This window comes from Phocoena phocoena, chromosome 1, assembly GCF_963924675.1.
Source record: "Phocoena phocoena chromosome 1, mPhoPho1.1, whole genome shotgun sequence".
NCBI lineage: Eukaryota > Metazoa > Chordata > Mammalia > Artiodactyla > Phocoenidae > Phocoena > Phocoena phocoena.
This window is the reverse complement of record NC_089219.1, coordinates 131,126,131-131,146,141: the sequence shown is the minus strand read 5'-3', so window position 1 is coordinate 131,146,141 and position 20,011 is coordinate 131,126,131. Positions and strand designations below refer to the sequence as shown.

The window sequence follows — 20,011 nt, the reverse complement described above, 5'->3', positions numbered from 1 at the left end:
TCTCATTAAAACCTTTAAAGGCCCTAAGCACTGAAGAGATTATGGTGCCCATTCCCCATATGTAGTTCAAATAATCTAAAGATTTTTTGAAAAAGGAATCAAAAGTTGCATGCTGAAATTAACATAACTTCTTTCTAGAACTTCAGATTATAAAATTCTAGATGAAATTATTAAAGATGAATTTATTTTTCTTTTGTGGGCCCCCCAAAGCATGTTCTTGTACTATCTTCTGACTAATCTTGTACTCGCTGTACCAGGAAGAAAATAATCAAAACATTTACCTTGACTAGGAGCCTGAGTAACTCCAAGTTCTTTGGTGAAGACCCCATTGGTGTCCCTGATTTTCTCCTTATTATTATGACATTGATATGCATAAACATATAAGATCATTTTCTTCTTCACATTTAATTTTTAGCCTGACAGAAAAATATTTTCTACCTCACTGGATTTCACTTGCGATAATGATGCTAAGATTCACTTGCAGTTTAAATATTGTCCCTCTAACACTAAGAAAAGCCACCATAGTACAAAGAACATGGACACTGCAGTTCGACAGACCTGCCTAGAATGGAATACTAGTTTCAAAATTTCTTATCCATGTGATAAGAGTAAATGCTTTTAACCTTCCTGAGAATTTATCCTAAGTACAAGAACAGAAATATAGTTTTTATTTCCAGGATAACTGTCAAAATACATAACACGATATGTGTAAAAGTGCTCAGCATAGTTTCTGGTATTCAGGAAGTATTTAATAAATCATAACTTCTCTTCTTCATCACACATGTACAATCACAATAGTATTGTAGAAATATTACAGAACTTTAAGCTAACAGATCTGGGTTCAAATTAGTCTCTGCCATTTAGTGGCTATGTAATTTTAGGCCGATAATTTAGTTTCTCTGGAGTTCATCTATAAAATGCAGGAAATTCTTCCTGCCTTAGGGAGGACCAATGGGGATCAAATAACAACATGTACAGAAATGCTTTCTAAACCACAGTGCTTCACAAGTTCCCACTGTTACTGTCGTGATGATGTCAATTATCATCTGAATATTAGGAAGGTACTCCAAGCCTTCCTGTATGGCCTGAAAGAATTAATTTTTCCTTAAGGAAATTAATTTGTTTGAGAATACTCTGCTATCCCTCAAGGTCTTCTGAAACCACTTAATTCACTGTTCATTAGGAAGTGCTGGCAAAGCAGAGCAGCCCCAGGGGTTCAAAGGACTCCTCAGTAGCCCCCTGTTTGGATCTGCCTTAGAAGGTTACTGTAATTCAAAGAAGCACGCCAGCAACCCAAGGGTGAGAGAGGAGGTACACAGAAAACAGAAAAGATCTGCTTGATTCTCCAAAGGCTGCCTGATTCCCCCTAGGTACCGCTCTAAACTAAATCCTTTTGGTGCATTCTGATCCAGGAATGCCTGTCATTCCACACCAAAGAGCCCTCATTCTGGGGCCAATCAGGTTCCAAGGACATAGTAGGAGGAGTCCCACAGGTTGCTCAAGCTGTTGGTAAAATTGGGCTATGTAGAGTAAAGAATAGGGGGCTACAATGTGTTCAGAAAATCTGTCATTAAAACTAGGGATCATTCAGGAACCCCAAGGAAGGGAGTTGCATTACGAGTAGTCAAATAGATAGAAAACTATGGAGAGTACTGTCGACTCCATGAAAAACAATTCAGCCCTATAATCACAAATACCCCCATAAATCTAGAAAACAATATAAATAATGTATGATTATATCTAATTTCAAAAGAGTTGCTGATCATTTACATTCTTCGAAATCAAGCATCAGATCACTCATTACTTTGGTATCAAAATAACTCCTGAAATGCTTTAGTTCTTATATTAAATCCAATCTTGTTTTGAGAAAAATATTTGCTGCGACAGGGGTTAAGTTTATTTTTGTCCTTCTACAAACCATTATACTATCAAATTATTAACCCAGATGAACAAAGGTATTGATTTCTCTGTAATATATTCAACCCCTCCCATTCAGTTCACAGCCGTAGCCTCTTTGATATAAAGCAGTTGCTGTAATCAGAAAATGTGAAAAAGCAATATGCTTCAAATTAAATGGCACAAGAGTCTATTCTGTTGTAAACAATGTTTTAGCTAATTACTATGACTGACTCGTCTTAGGTCTTATAAAGAAATGTATATCTAGAAGTAAATCACTAAATGCACTACATTTCATGTGTGCATGAGACACACTCCCAAACATAATAACAGAAACCCAGGTAAAGTTTTCAAAGTAAAATCACATTCCTTTATAGTCCTGGTATTGATAAACAGAGCTAAGACCTAACACAGGAATTAACTGTTAAATTCTACATTCAATATGTTATATTTTGGGAAAAAAAAATTTAAAACAACACTTAAAATCATAACAAATTGTAATTAGAATAATCTTATCACACCCCACACGATTACCGAGGAGGAACTTTAAAAAGTGATTTTCCCAAAGTCTTAGATCTGCTTAGAGGAGGAATCAAGACCAGAACCAGACCTCTTAATGTTTAGTCCTTTAAACTACGCCAACCTGTCTCCCAACTAAAACCAGATTTTACATCATATGTAAATTAGGAAAGTCCTAAGGATACTTGGGGAGGAGTAGTATATTTTTCATCCTTTAAAGAACATTATTTTAAAATATGTTATTGACATAACTAACAGGAAAGAAAGGAGGGAGGGAGGGAGGGAGGAATGGAGGGAGGAAAGGTGGGAAGGAGGGAGGGATGTCAAAACTATCTCATTTCCAGAATCCTATGAATCCTATTATACTTTCAGTTCTACTTCCACGCATAAATTTATGACAACAGAAGAATCTTTGAACCACTTCGACTTCTTCCTACTCTGAAAAAGATATTAAGAGGCAAAAACTAAAATTGACAGGGCCATTAAAACATGACAGAGAGTTTTAACAGTCCTCCCTCTAACCTGACAGTTCAGATCATTCCTCATTTCACCAGAGTCACAGAAAAGTTTTCAGCTCCAAAGTCAGACTCTTATATCCTTGAAACCAGAGTTGATTTCTGGACTTATTCTAACTGAAATTCTCTCAATAAATTTCTATCTCAATTTAACAGCACAGCATATTACATTTCTAGAATAGGCTCCATTGATGAGGAGTTGTCAGAAATAAATGAGGTAATATATACGGAAATACTCTGTAAATTTAAAATTACTATAACACATGGAAGGTACTGTATTAAAAGGAACTCTATAAGTGTGCTGCTGATGTGAATACCACCATTCTTAGTGGTAAATCATTAAATGCATTTCATTTACAATCAGGAGTGAGACAAGGATGTCTACTATCAATACTTCATTTTAACACTATAATGGAGGTTCTGGTCAGTGCAGTAAGACAAGAAAATAATTAAGGAAAAAAGAAGAATAAGAATTGGTAAAGAAGAAGCAAAACTTTCTGTATTTATACATTATATAACAAAGTGGCTGATTTAAGGTCAAGGTTTTATTAATGTTTCTTCAGTTTTGTGCAAGGTATCCAGAATGGAAACTCAGTTTTATTGCCAAGAATGTGAGGTATGATGTTAGATATTATTCTAGAAATAAAAATGATAGAACAGGTAGACCACACTCAGTGACCTTAAAAGTCATACATGGTAGGATAAAGGCCATATGGCTCAAATTGAATACAAAAAGCAAAGGAAAGTGGATGTACAAACTTGAGAAGAATATTCAATTCTAAATTACTCATAAGTAGGCTCTCCTCTTTGTGATTATCACCACCATCTGAGGTTTCCTTGCATGAGGACTAGACTACTAAATCATAGTAGGTCCAGAGGAGAAGGCATTGTGTCGATTAAAAACCAAGAGGTCCACATGGTAGGAACCCAGCAAATTTTGGTTTCTCCAACATTTTCTGATATATTCATCTCTGCTCTCCTCCATTATCAAAGACTATTATAAAGTTATGTTTAGGTAGTATATATTTTAGCACAATATTAAAAGCCTTATCAACTTTTATTTACTACCTTGAATTTTGTAATGTTTTTAACGGGATTCTTTTGTTTTCCATAAAATTTAGTGCAATTTAAGCTACTCAGTAATTATAATATGTCTTAGTCCTATATTTTTATGATATTCTTTACTCATAAAGAGATTTAAAACTGTTTGATCATGTTACAAAATACACATTGATAATTTTAAATGGTTACACAAGCTGTGTGAATGTATAACAAATACTTTCTAGTGAATTCAAGGTTGAATTATCTGCAATATGAAAGCAAGGGGTATCAGTTACTTAAATGTACCAACTATTTAACTTTTATCTTTGTGTTTAGTAGTGTTTCAGATATTTCCCCTCTAAATATTACATAATGAAGCAAATACTGTTTTTACTACAATGGAGCAAAACTGTAAGGCAGAAGCTGCAAGCACATAGAGCCTTCTGTTTTAGCTATGTGAAAAAAAGTATCTAGTATCAATTAGAGAAAAATTGAGAGAAAAGTTACTGAATGGCTGAAAATATACTAAATGCTAGGAGAAAAATGTTGTTCCATATACTATAAGCCAGACCTTTCTAAATAACTTAGAAACTATATAAATTTTGATATCTTCCTTACACAAGCCAGAGACTAATTAGCTTGTAGAATTTTAAAACTGGTGGAGGGCTTCCCTGGTGGTGCAGTGGTTAAGAATCCACCTGCTAGTGCAGGGGACTTGGGTTCGAGCCCTGCTCCGGGAAGATCCCACATGCTGTGAAGCATCTAAGCCTGTGTGCCACAACTACTGGGCCTGTGCTCTAGGGCCCGCAAGCCACAACTACTGAGCCCGTGTGCTGCAACTACTGAAGCCCGTGCGCCTAGAGCCTGTGTTCTGCAACAAGAGAAGCCACGCAGTGAGAAGCACATGCACTGCAATGAAGAGTAGCCCCCGCTCACCGCAACTAGAGAAAGCCCAACAAAGACCCAACACAGCCAAAAATTAATTAATTAATTAATTAATTAAAAAAAAAAAACTGGTAGAAATTTTTTTTTAATAATTAGGTTTTCCTTTCACAAGCACATAATAAATATATTATACATTTTTTTGTGGTGTTTGATGGCTTTTGTCATTTTAAAAACTAGATGACATATCACCTTCTAGAAATTAGTATACTCTCAGACTTTGTTAGTTATGCATTTCTAGCTCTAAATGATATATCCATATAAAAACAGATTTCTGATCAGTGTGTACGTTTATAATCCTCCAAAATGGCTACATCAAGAGAAAAGAAAAAATAAAGAAAAGAAAGACAGGAGGGCTTCCCTGGTGGCACAGTGGTTGAGAATCTGCCTGCTAATGCAGGGGACACGGGTTCGAGCCCTGGTCTGGGAGGATCCCACATGCCGTGGAGCAACTAGACCAGTGAGCCACAACTACTGAGCCTGCGCGTCTGGAGCCTGTGCTCCGCAACAAGAGAGGCCGCGATAGTGAGAGGCCCACGCACCGCGATGAAGAGTGGCCCCCGCTTGCCACAACTAGAGAAAGCCCTCGCACAGAAACGAAGACTCAACACAGCAAAAATAAATTAATGAATTAATGTTAGATGCAGGCTTGTGACATCCTCTGTCACATAGTGGAGGACGTAAGTCAGGCACCAGCAGATAAGCAAAGCTTTCAAAAAAAGAAAAGAAAGACAGGAGTAGGCAGAGGGCTAAATCACAAACATGCACAAAGAAGGATTTTAGGCAAAGTGTGCCATTTGCAGAATTAAACGTCAATCCTACTTGGTTAGCATATGCAGGTAGTACTTTATAAGTGCCATTTTAAAAAAAACAGTAAATATTAAATGATACTGATATGTGAGTATATTTCTGACTACCTACTGGCTAATCTTTGCTACTTAATAAAAGGTTAAATTTGATTATTCAGAAACTTACTACCTAACTTGAAAATTAGCCGTGGTGTTTGTTTTTTCTTCATATTATTACAAGATTTTTGGTGTCGTTCACTATTCATCAGCAATCTCTAGTGGAATGGTAGGTAAGGACAAATGTTGAGTATACCCATCACACTTTGCAGGGCATCTTAACTTTGAGGATAAAGGGAAAAACTTTATTTGATGGAAATTTTGCAATTTTGAGTCTTTGGTCTCGATTAGCATGGACAATGTAAGTTAACGATATATAATGATTTGAAAAGTCATTCTTCATTTCTAATATAACTTTGAGAAATTAATAATCTGATAGCTATTCTCCACTATTAAACACAGAGCCTTTTTAATCCAAGCAACTCATATGTACTGAAAGTCAGGCAACAGTTTTTCTTTCAGATTTACTAATAATGAGGGAGAAGAAAGATTTCAAAATGGGATATAAAAACTGCACAAAGATGTATAATGTGACATAACTCAGAATACATCAACAATATCAGAGAACTTGCCAGTATTCAAAAACAGGTGCCATACTGTTTCTTACTCTTGCCTACTGTCAAAAAATAGAGACAACTGCCACATTACCTTGTCAGATGAACAGAGTCAACAGGACTCCTCTGAGCCTTTACTGCAGTAGCCTGAGAGGATGTTCTGTTCCTTTCCTGTTAGCATCAAAGCCAAACTGAGGTCATACCACACCTCTTCCACCACAAGAAGGCACAGAACATGCAGCCCAAAAGTCACCCTCAGGACTCAGTACTGAGGATCTGGTAGTATAAGTATAAAGCAGAGAACATGGCACAGTGCAAATCTAAAAATCTTTAAGATGGGTTCCTAAAATATAGCCCTATATAATAAATTAGAAAAAAATAAGGTGGAGTGTCCTACCTTGCAGATCTTGTACAGAGATTCCTGGCCATCTCCTCCGCTATCTTTAAAGTAATCATGTGCAGGAAATGTACGATGAATATCTCGAGTAATAACACTCTCCTGGGCTGAGTCCTAAAAAAAAAAAAGTAGACTTGGTCATTAATTTTAAATTTCTTAATTATGAAAATTAATGTCAAAAAATTTCAAACAGCACAAAAATAGTATGCTGCCCTCTCCATAAAAAAAAGAACAAAAAGAAAACCTGCCTTCCATCCCAGACCCATAGTCCCATTCATCAGAGATAAATACTATCAACAATTTCTTTTGTGTCCTTTCATCCATCTATCTTCAGACTTGTGACTGTGTGTTTATGTGAGGCGGAGGGGAGGGAGGGAAGTTGTATACACACTTCTCCATCCTTTGCTTTTTGAAGCACAAATAGAAGAAAACTATCTGTTCTTTTCACTTAATGGGATAACTTACAGAATATTCTTGATCAGTACATGCAAATGTATTTTATTTTCTTTAATAGCAACTATTAAAAAGAATGAGGCACACCTGGATATGGACGTATCATAATTTAATATTTTCTTATTAATGATTTTTTTTGCATTTTTTCTATTTATATCACAAATAATATCACTAGGAACATTTTTATACATACATGTTCAAGATATATTCCTAGAGGTGGAATTGCTAGGTCAATAAATATGCATTTCCATTGTACCAACACATAATCCAAACAGTTGTAGAGTATGTGTTTCTCCGCACCTGCCCCAAACCAAATATTATTTGACTTTTTAATTTTTGACAATCTGATATGTGAAAACTCAGACCATAGTCATTTAAAAAATAAAAAGTATTATCAATCTTTCCTCCCAATGGGTAATTACCCAACTTACTCACTTCAGAAAATAAAAAGCCCTCAAACCAACATATTAAAATGACATATGCTTTAAAGATAAATCTAGAGTTTTTTTGTTTTTTGTTTTTCCAGACAGATTCAAGATCCAAAAGTTCAAAAGTTCTAAGCCTTATAAAAAATGATTAATCATTCACTTGATTTTATTTTACCTCTGTAAATGTTTTTATCTGTTTAAATGTCAAGAAAATGGGATGGGACTACTTCTACCAACCCCAATAATGAAAACATTCTGCACAACTAAAGAAGCATCAATGACTACTAATGCAAATTAAAAGTATTATTTAATGTCTCGCTCCCATAAAGATTTGAACAAATCCCCTCTTTCAGTTAAAATCAAGCAAAGAAAAAAAACGAGTTTTAATACATGAGTTACTTTAATAATGCTATTTCTCTTTCTCTCTCTAGCTGAGAAGTACATAAGAAGGATGTAGTTGATTAGCTCTAAGTTAAGCCAGTGCCTTCTCTTGCTGCCTTTTTCATTTCAGCTGCTATATCATGCTGAGTAGTAATTAGATCTTATATCACACAGAGAAAGGATGAAAACTGAAAAGTTCCAAATTTGCTAGCAAACATCAAACATATTATAAATCAGTCCAGAGAAAATTCTGATGGCTTACCAGAATGGAATGCTAAAACCAAATAAAAATGGAACTTTCAAAAAATTACCATAACTTAAGTAAAAGGATACATAGAAAGTTTATATTTATCATGGTAAATGTAATTTCTAATGATAAAGAAAACTGGGATGAGATGGGGGTTTAGAATACGGTAAATATAAAGGTAATGTATAAAGAGATATATTAAGAAATGTATGGTTTATCTGGTCTGTTATGGAATCTAAGTAGGGGAATCTGGTACCAGGCAGATGAGTTTTCACTGCCCAGGTTTTCTCCAACAGAAGGGTGCTCTTTCCACACAGTAAGTCTCCACTTACAAACTATTTGGAAAATTACCAATGAAAATTTTACTCCTCCCAAGCTGAACTATTTTAGGGGCAAACATGTTGAATGGTTCACAGGATATCTCTTTTTGCACTTTTTGAGATGTTGAGGGAGAGAAATCATTGGACTATATTCCCTAGAAACTGCCTACTCTACTGGCATCATGCTGTGTTTAAATGGTACCAACAGCCTGATTCAGAAAAAGGGAAATTGAGCAAAAGTTTCTAGGAAGTAACTTTGTATAATACTGATTAATTTTTTTCTATGAATAATTGAATCTTCCTTGTTTGTTTTAAAAAATAAAGGGGCAAAATCAAATGAAAATAAAAATCATAAACTTTTCTGTACTTAGTAAACTTTCCTTTCCTATGATTACTTTTAAATGCTTTCTACATATGTGTGTTTCTAGAGTTTTCTTCTTACATATTGCTCTCAGTTGGCTAAGGGAATAATTTCTGGAACTTCACTTTATTAACTAAATAAGCTATTTTGCTACATTATTCACTGATCCCTTTCATATAAGTGAAAATTAAGAGGTACACTAGAGTCTTACAAATAGACTAATATGAATGAAATGGCACACTATAGAGAAAATAATCGTGTTTTCAAAGCGAAAGCTAAAGTTAACCATCTCCCAATTACCCATACTGCTGAGAATAGGAAGAGTATATATTCAGGAATCCACATCTAATCCCCCCAATTTACTCACTCAATCATTAAAGTATTTGAGTCAGGGAGTCACTAAACCTAACGTTGTAAAAGGAAGACAAAATCATTTTTCTCTTCAATATTCATTCCTTTTTTCTTTTTAAAAGACTTATTCCAATGATAGCTGTCAACTTTTACAAGAAATAAAATGAACAGAAAAGGACAAAAAAGAAGCCAAATAATTCACCATCCAAATATCTGGAGTTAAAAAGTTTCATGTGAAAACCTTTTATAAAATATAGCTAAAAACATTTTATAGCACAACCAAAACTGATACAAGGTCATTTTCTTGGAAGGTCCCCATAAGCACTCTCCTTAAGTCCTGACAATTATCCTCAGAATGAGAAGAGGGAAGAATTCACTCTTTCATGGACAGCTAATTCACCAATATATAGAGACTCACAACTTTACCCACAATTTACTTCCCATTAGATGTGTCTCCCATTCTGATTCTCAGTCCAATATGGTGGTTTAGTGGCTCTGGAGCCAGACAAACTCATTGGTTCGATTTCCGGCTACTCCACTTAACACCTATTGGATCTCAGACAAGTTATTTAATCTCATTAAACTCAGTTTCCTCATCTGTAAAATGGGATGGTAATACCAAATTCATGTTGTTTAGAATAAGATAACGTGTGTAAAGTGCTTAGCACACTGCCTAGTATACATTGAATACTCATTAAATAAATAAATAAAAATTATTATTCACCTTTTATTTTTTTTTACATCTTTATTGGAGTATAATCGCTTTACAATGGTGTTAGTTTCTGCTTTATAACAAAGTGAATCAATTATACTTATACATATGTTCCCATATAGGTCTGTGTCTTTATTCCTGTCTTACCCCTAGGTTCTTCATGACATTTTTTTTCTTAAATTCCATATATATGTGTTAGCATATGGTATTTGTCTTTCTCTTTCTGACTTACTTCACTCTGTATGACAGACTCTAGGTCCATCCACCTCATTATAAATAGTTCAATTTCGTTTCTTTTTATGGCTGAGTAATATTCCATTGTGCCACATCTTCTTTATCCATTCATACGATGATGGACACTTAGGTTGTTTCCATCTCCCGGCTATTGTAAATAGAGCTGCAATGAACATTTTGGTACATGACTCTTTTTGAATTTTGGTTTTCTCAGGGTATATGCCCAGTAGTGGGATTGCTGGGTCGTATGGTAGTTCTATTTGTAGTTTTTTAAGGAACCTCCATACTGTTCTCCATAGTGGCTGTACCAATTCACATTCCCACCAGCAGTGCAAGAGTGTTCCCTCTTCTCCACACCCTCTCCAGCATTTATCGTTTCTAGATTTTTTGATGATGGCCATTCTGACTGGTGTGAGATGATATCTTGTAGTTTTGATTTGCATTTCTCTAATGATTAATGATGATGAGCATTCTTTCATGTGTTTGTTGGCAATCTGTATATCTTCTTTGGAGAAATATCTATTTAGGTCTTCTGCCCATTTTTGGATTGGGTTTTTTTGTTGTTGCTGTTACTGAGCTGCATGAGCTGCTTGTAAATTTTGGAAATTAATCCTTTGTCAGTTGCTTCATTTGCAAATATTTTCTCCCATTCTGAGGGTTGTCTTTTGGTCTTGGTTATTGTTTCCTTTGCTGTGCAAAAGCTTTGAAGTTTCATTAGGCCCCATTTGTTTATTTTTGTTTCCATTTCTCTAGGAGGTGGGTCAAAAAGGATCTTGCTGTGATTTATGTCATAGAGTGTTCTGCCTATGTTTTCCTCTAAGAGTTTGATGGTTTCTGGCCTTACATTTAGGTCTTTAATCCATTTTGAGCTTATTTTTGTGTATGGTGTTAGGGAGTGATCTAATCTCATACTTTTACATGTACCTGTCCAGTTTTCCCAGCACCACTTATTGAAGAGGCTGTCCTTTCTCCACTGGACATTCCTGCCTCCTTTATCAAAGATAAGGTGACCATATGTGCATGGGTTTATCTCTGGGCTTTCTATCCTGTTCCATTGATCTATATTTCTGTTTTTGTGCCAGTACCATACTATCTTGATAACTGTAGCTTTGTAGTATAGTCTGAAGTCAGGGAGCATGATTCCTCCAGCTCCGTTTTTCGTTCTCAAGATTGCTTTGGCTATTCGGGGTCTTTTGTGTTTCCATACAAATTGTGAAACTTTTTGTTCTAGTTCTGTGAAAAATGCCAGTGGTAGCTTGCTAGGGATTGCATTGAATCTGTAGATTGCTTTGGGTAGTAGAGTCATTTTCACAATGTTGATTCTTCCAATCCAAGAACATGGTATATCTCTCCATCTATTTGTATCATCTTTAATTTCTTTCATCAGTGTCTTATAATTTTCTGCATACAGGTCTTTTGTCTCCTTAGGTAGGTTTATTCCTAGATATTTTAATTAAGAAGCACATTTAATTGTTTAAAAATTTTGGTGAATGTATATTTTAGATATCCATCTGTATTTGTACACTTTAAATAATGAAATAAACCACTGTTTTTCTTTGGATATTATGAACATTATGATTATGAAACCAATACCCTTTGAGCTTTCAGCATGATGATACATTAATGCATACACACCCTCTTCTGAATTTTATATCATGTATCTTATGTGTCTGAAATTATCCTTGTTTCTATTAATCCATGAAAAAAAGCAAAAGTGAACAATTATTTGGATAAATTGATGTTTTCATCAACTGATATACACTCTGGCCCCAGCCTTGCATATATTCATGCAAGAAAGGAAAATGTACACAAATATACCCAGAAAAAACACTGGGAAGGACAGGGTATGGTAAAAGCTAAATTTGTCAGAACAGCTACCATTTTCATTCATTACTTTAGAATTCAGCTTCTGAGGATCAGAGAAGGGTTGAAGTCATGGTTAGGGACAGAACAAATGCCACTGTCACTAATTCATGGCTCCCTTCTGTACCACTACCATCAAGAAAGTAACTATGGGCAAAGTCCTTGAGATCACCTTCTATCCTGCCTAAGGAGCCATCAGGTTGGGCCACATATAAAAGCTGACCAGAAGCAGGCAGTAGTAGTGAGAGGTTTAGAAGAAAGTCTTTAAAGTTGAGTTTTATCACCCACCCAGACACACACCCCTGACACTACCATCACGTAGAAATGAAATTTCTATTTAGTTTACCTTTCAAGGATTTTCTTTAATTTCCAAACTGCTAAGTCATAATCAAAACTTATCTTAAAAAATACATCAATCCCTAGTGTGATAAAATCCATGGCCCAACAGAGGATATAATTCAGCTTGTTGAAGATCAGTTTAAAACCAACTCTAAGAGGTATGATAAGTATCTCGATTAACTTTTGATCATTTTAAGTGGAGACAATTTATAGCCTGTTATCAAGAGTATTACATGAGCTGTTCTTCCAGTATAATGTATATACCCTGACATCTTTGTAATCCTCTTAATTCCTATTTGAAGAGAATCATCACTTACTTGCTGTGAGAAAGAAATGAATACAGCATTGAAGTGTCAACAAGTATTAGGAAGACAGGTTTGGATGACCATACCTTATTATTTCTTAGGAAACAATTTCTAGGCTGTCAACAACTGGAAAGGTATTTCAATGAGGATTAGTGTTTTTACATGTGACCTTAGCACCAGATGAAGTATAAAAATAATGTCCTAATAAACAAACTCCTTTGGCTGTACCCTGATTTGCTACATTTTTACAACAATGACAGCATCTTTTCTTATTAATGCCTATTTTCAAATCCAAACTATAACTGCATTTTCACTTTTCATCTACTATAAAATCATTTCAACTTTGTAAGTATCATGTCAACTTGTTAATGTCATTAGAAATGCCAGTGGAGACCATGCGCAGCCACAATCAGTCAGCAGATAAATGATTCAGAGCTTTAAAAAAACTTGACCTTAAAACGTGTCTGCTATTCTTACTCCACAGGGAATCCTCCTTTAGTTCTATGTTGGAGCTAGATCTATGGTAAAACATCACAAACTAGTCAAGTTACATGTCCCTGAAAGCAGATGGGTTTGCAGTGGTGGGTCTGATTTATTTGCCTTGATGTTTGCCAAAAATCCGAAGAGGCAGAGATTAAAGGAGAAAACATAAAAGTTCATTCTAGTTTCAAACATGCTACTAAAATCACGAGCTAGAAACAGTAACACAAAAAGGTTGGATCATTGCCAGCCTTCTTTCCTTGAATATGGGGGGCAAATCTCAGCATAAGCAGGGTAATATGGAAGCAAAGAAATAAATGACAAATCATATTGTTAGCAAGCTGCTGCCTGGGCATTGTACATATGTGCTGCCAAATGTCTCAGAATCAAAGCCTGACACAAAGGTCAAAAATATAAGCCATATTCTGCCTTCACCTAGAAAGAAATCTCTTAGCGGGGAGTAGCAACAATGAGAACAAAGGGCAGGGGGGAAGAGAAGAGAGAGGAGAGGAAGTAGTGTCTTCATAAGACCAGTCAATATTCATGATGAATACCTTAGTCCTGAAGTAAGTGCTGGGACTGCAGTGGGAAGTATGTGAATAGAATAAAGCAATTCTTTGGAATTAGAAGACTAAGAAGCATTGCAGCCTATGAGCACAGCCTGGATTTCCCAGAGATCCTATGGAATCTAGGTCAGACACCTCTCAATGATGAATATGTGGGGTTAGACTCCAAATGCATCTATAGCCACATTTGGATATGTCCTCATTCCCAGGGTTGCTGACCACTCATTCTCCCAAAATAAAGGTTCAACTGGGGTACTTGACAGTCTTGGAAACTCATATCAACAGGCAATGATAAACTCTGCAACTCCTGTTAAAATGAAGCAGAATAACTGAACTCCCTGCTATTATTTTCCAAAGTTAGATGTATTTCTGATTTTGCATTATTTTAAAATTATTAATTATAATTTTTATCAAAACAGCTCTTTAAACCCTTTTAAAATAAATTAAAAATTTAAGTGCTACATATTTACTAACCATTGTGTAAAAATAACATTTTTTCCACAAAACTTTAAAGAATGCTTCTGATAACCAGCATTTGATAAACATGCCTATTTTTGCCTAATCATTACATTTTATAATTTTATTAACTTTGGCCATGTATACACTAGTTACCGCTTTTATAGGTTGAATATTTTTTTAATAATTTATAAAACATTCTACCATTCCTTCAATCATTTTAGATGCTTCTGTTTGAAACTCTTTGAGCTCAATTAACCTTCTTGAATTGAATGACATAAAAATTGAGTGTACATAAAAAATTAAGCTTTCTATTTGCTGCATAGTTCAAATTTGTTCACGTATTCAACACATACTTTTCAGAGTACCTACTAAGAATCAGACACTATTTTAGGTGCAGAGGATATAATTGTTAGCAAGCCAATGTCCCTCCCCTATGGACTTTATGTTCTAGTAGTTGAGGAAAAAGACATAAAAAGCATGTATATAATATTGGTTAGTGAAACGTACTATAAAAAAATAAAATGATAAAGATATAGTGAGGAATAGAACGATATTTCAGGTAGAGTGGGTTTGCTTCTCTCAGTTAGTGTTCAAATATTTAGAGAAAAAGCATTATAGGCAAAGGTTCGGAAAGCATGTGCAAAAGCCCTGAGGTGGGAGCAGTATGGCAATACTTCTCTGGACATTTTCCAGCATTTTGCTGACCTTTATGTTTGCAGATGCCTTCAATGAATTGCTAAAAATAACTCTGACACTCTCTTGGATTAACATGGTTACCTCAGAAATTTGTTAGTATAAATTAGATTATTTTTACAAGATGTTTTAGCTCTTATATTTGAACAATGTGTTCCTAGTTGCACCTGTCTGTATGAAAGCTTACTATTCAAAAATTTATCTAACACTTACCATGTGCAAGACATTGTACTAGGATCTACAGGATCAAAAAGGCATGAGATATAGTCCATAATGTTCCTAACTTGCAAGAGGTTAAGATCTACTTGTAAAGACAAAATATCAATGGAAGGAACCATATGCTAACAGCCAAATAAATGATATATGAGTAACGTTAGCTACAGGAATTCAGTAAAGAAAGTGACTATCGAAAGGTTCAAGTGGTGAAAGTGGGCTTCCGCAGGAGATGGGGCCTGGGCTGAGCACTGTAGACAAGATGGGCTCAACAAAATTGAAAGATCTCAAGAGAATACAAGTGTGGTGTGAGCAGAGGCTCCAAAGCAGGGAAGCACTTGGCATGCCCAGGAAATATGATTCTAATTGACTATAGAAGGAAATTTATAAAGGGCAAGTTGAGTGGGATCTAGAATATGGAAATGTAATCTTGAATGAAGACGTTTTAATCCTGCAGACAACAAGGAGTCATTTCATCTGCCATGGTCTTTGCAGTCACAGATTTGTGAACTATTGTTTCAGTTGGGCCTCATCTGCTTTTGTTATCTGAAAGAATTGTGTGTAGTGAAGAATCAGCCTTACCCAAAAAGAGAACTGGCCTTTCCCATTGGCTTCTAGGAGGTGATCTCTAGGCCCTTGCAAGTGTAATAGGAGGTCTTTGTTTGCATGTGGGTCTTGACCACTCAACAGCCTAACAATGTGACTTACCATGGGGCTTCGGGGCATGCAGTATTAGCTCTACCTATGGAGAGGCTGGAGACTAAAGGTTAGTCATGTGAGCAGTACATGAATAAGCCCCTGTGAAAACTCTGGACAAGACTCAAGTGAGCTTCCCTATCTGGCAATACTCCACGCATATCGTCACACACTGATGTCAGGAAAGCTACATTGTCCATGACTCCGTGGGGAAAGGACAAAGGAAGAGCCATGCTTGGTACTTCTCCTGGACTCTGTCCAATGTGCGTCATCCCCTGGCAAGCATTAATCTGTATCCTGCAGCTGTAATACAATGTCACCATGAGTATTACAGCTTTCATTGAGTTCCAGGAGTGCTTCTAGTGAATTACTGAACCTGAGGGTGATTTTGGTAACAACTTGACACAACTAGTGTTAGAAGTAAGGGCAATCTTGTGTGGACTATGCTCCCTCTTTAACTTTGAAATTGTTTAAATTCTAACAAGTTGGCCATCAACAAATATGAAGTTTTTCATTGTGGTATTCCCACCAGTAAATTTTCTCTATTCAAAGATATGTATCATTGCCTGCCTTTTCATCTGTCTTTGACAAAATACTATTCACAATAAAATAGTCCTCCAATACCATGTTAATTCAGATGACCTTTTAATGTAGAACCTCAAACGTTAAAAATGTTGGACCACTATTGACCATTGGCCATCTGTTCAATGAGCTCCTCAAAAATCTATATGTAATCAGTAAAGACCATTAAATTAAAAGTAGGTCACACAACTGCTGATATGACCCTCTAATTAACTTGCATAAAGGATCATCTGAAACCTCAAAGGACAGTGAGTGTAAGTAAACAATAACTACACCCCCAAGTAAATGTCAATAATATGTATATTTTAAAAATCCTTTAGGATCAATGAAGTTACTCTATACTGGGATGTGGGTTTTGAAAAATCCAATTAATTTTTATATCAAGTCACGTTACATAAAATTGTCATTTCACTCCTTTTTGTAACAGTACATGTTTCCATTAATATAAGTTTTTACTCACATAGGAGTAGGAGATGCACTGATCACCACAAGAACAATAACAGAAGAAATAGGAAGGGCTAAGAACAGAAGGATTTGTTCCTGAGAGACTATAATAGTTCTAGTTCTCAATTATAAAGGTCATTTCAATAAATTAAATATTCTAATTTAATACAGAAAGTGTACAATAAGGTATTTTTTGTTTTACAATATTTCAACTTTCTTTTCTGATACTCTACTTTGTTCATAATTCTCTAACCAAGAGGGTCAATTTCTGTTTCTCCAACAGACTTCTCTGGAAGTAGTAGCAATCTTTTTGCAAGAGGGCACATTTGAAATCTGATTAATCCTTTTTGGAATAAAGCCAAATAATGAGTAGAAACCTAAAGATTTTTATTCTGCACTGTTTTTCTCTATATGGACTCAGAAATGAGCATTACTATTCTAAGACTTAGAGGATCTAGGTAAATATATTCCAGCTCCTTGACACAGTATATTCCTTTTTTAGCTTCTTTGCTGATTCCTCCTCTGCCTACTCCTTATCTGATGGTGTTACATCCTTAGCATTGTTCTGTGCTCGCTCTTCATGCTCTCCCCAGGAAATCACATCCACTCCTGTAACTTCAACCACCATCTGTCTTCTCTCTCCTAGATCTTTACTAAAGTAGATGCCAAACCTTACTGATTATCAGAATCATCTGAAAATTTATTTCTGAACCCAGATTTCACCTAGATTTAATCTACCAAATTCTCTATAGTACTTCCAGGCAATCTGTATTTTTAACAAAGATCTATGCAGCCTTGAGTAAAAGTCCACAAATTATTTGGGAACTACTGGTCTAACAGACCTATCACTCCACATCTAAAACTTAACAAGTCAAAAATTCAATTCAGAATTTCCTATATTCTGATTCTCAGCAGAGTGAACTTCCATGTCTGAGCTGACATACAAAGAGTTATTCTAGGAGTCTTCTCCCTTTTCCTCTCTTAATCAATTTGTCCTTTGGTCTTCTACTCTGCTTTTTTAATTAACTGGTACCCGTGTCTGAATATCCCCACTTGATTGCTACCCCCAGGTAGACTACAATCAGTTCTTATTTATCTTTGTTTTCCTTGCAGCCTGAGACTTTAGTATGTGCTTCATAAATGGGTGCTGAATAAATCAGAATAAGTGAAGCAGGCATGGGAAATATGTATGTATTCCCTACAATGAAGAGACTCAAGTTTTATAATTTTTACTTTGAGTTTTCAATTCTGTTCTAACCTTATTTAGTCAAGAACAGCGACAAAAGGAAATAATTTGCACCAAAACCAAAGATGATGACAAGGAGTCATAGATTTCCAAATCAAAATTTCACAGCAAAATTCATACCAAAATCTTCTTGCTCCTAATACCAAAGAAAACACATGAAAATAATTACAGATATTATATAAACTACAAAAAATCAAAATGGATCTCTATCTTAAAATAGAAATTAGAAATTCTACCACTATTGGAATTGCCAAAACTCATCATTACAAAAAGCTGTTTGGAGTTTTCTCACTGAATTTGACGTCATTTTATATGAAAAGCCATAAAAGATAAAGACACACTCAAGTGCTGTATTTTTTTAAAAATTAGTCTTTTTACTTTAAAAGTGAGAGAGATGAATCACAGAATTAACGTGTTTAAAACACTGCTAGAAGCAAATTACATTAAATATGATTTTTTAGAAATCTGAAGTATCTTTCATGGTGTACATGTTAACTCTTTCTCAATAAAATAGCTTGAAGTAGGGGCTTCCCTGGTTGTGCAGTGGTTAAGAGTCCGCCTGCCAATGCAGGGGACACGGGTTCGTGCCCCGGTCCGGGAAGATCCCACATGCTGCGGAGCGGCTGGACCCGTGAGCCATGGCTGCTGAGCCTGCGTGTCCGGAGCCTGTGCTCCGCAACGGGAGAGACCACAGTAGTGAGAGGCTCGCGTACCGCAAAAAAAAAAAAAGCTTCAAGTAGTAGATTGAGATCAAGGTTAGGTAAGAATCAGGAAATTTTTTCCTATTCATTGTACTTCTGGATTATAGTACTTAATAGGTTCAGGTTCTTTATTAGTCTTAATACCATATTAAATCAAAGGAAGATACAGATGGTACATAGGTACAATTTATAAGTAGTTCACAATATGAAAATAACTAATATTACTGCTTAGAGAAACCAAGCATTATTTAGGTCAGCTAGGACATATGTCCTTTTCTGGCACCATCACCATAGTTCAGGATATTATCACTTTAGGCTTAGGCTCTTTCAATGGCCTCTAAATCGTCCCAGAGATTTTCTCTCTTTCAATCAGTCTGCACAGTACTTTCAGGTTAATCTACCTAAAAGACTGTTTTGTTGTTGCTGCTGTTATTTTTCTATAGTATCACAAATGTTTTACTATTATTTTTGGTAATACATAGTTTTTTTAATTGAAGTATAGTTGATTTACAATGTTGTATTAGTTTCAGGCATATAGCAAAGTGATTCAGTTATACAAATATATATATATTCTTTTTCAGGTTATTTTCTATTATAGGTTATTAATAGATATTGAACATAGTCCCCTGTGCAAGGACAGTAGCTCCTTGTTGTTTATATATTTTACATATTTTAGTGATAAAGCAATGTTTTGCTCCTGGGTAGCATTCAAATCCATCTACAGTATGGTCCCACCTGCTATCCTCAAATAGAAAAAAATCCTTATCCATTCCATCTGAATCACATCCCATTCCACGAAGTTTCACTGTTCTTTCAAATTTTAATGTTTTTGTACACTTTCCTCTGTCTTGGATGACCCTACTTCCCACATTTTCCCCTACTGAAATCCTGTCCATTTATAAAGGCTCATATCAGACTTCTTCCATGGTAAGGTCCTAATGATCCAAAGTGAAAAGAGTATCTTCTTCCTTTATGCTCTTATGATACCAACTTGTATATACTTAGATAAAACTTACTATATATTGCCTTGGGGTGAGACATATTTTACCTCCACTAAGCTCCTGGCTCCTAGAGATGGTGTCTTATAGTAACTCATGTAGTACCCTATGTAGTAGGAGCTAAACAAAAATACTTGTGGAATAAGTGATTCTATGAAAGGAGAAAATGG

General features: G+C 35.4%; 1 protein-coding gene across 2 annotated transcripts in view; it reads right to left on the bottom strand.

The window, feature by feature from the left end:
• Positions 1-20,011, bottom strand: part of RABGAP1L (RAB GTPase activating protein 1 like) — a 619,828-nt gene that overhangs the window by 266,918 nt on the left and 332,899 nt on the right. For both annotated transcript variants that reach the window (XM_065882769.1, XM_065882778.1), the window contains exon 13: positions 6,770-6,883. In XM_065882769.1, the coding sequence (XP_065738841.1) occupies positions 6,770-6,883 (114 nt within the window). The remainder of the gene's footprint in view (positions 1-6,769; positions 6,884-20,011) is intronic.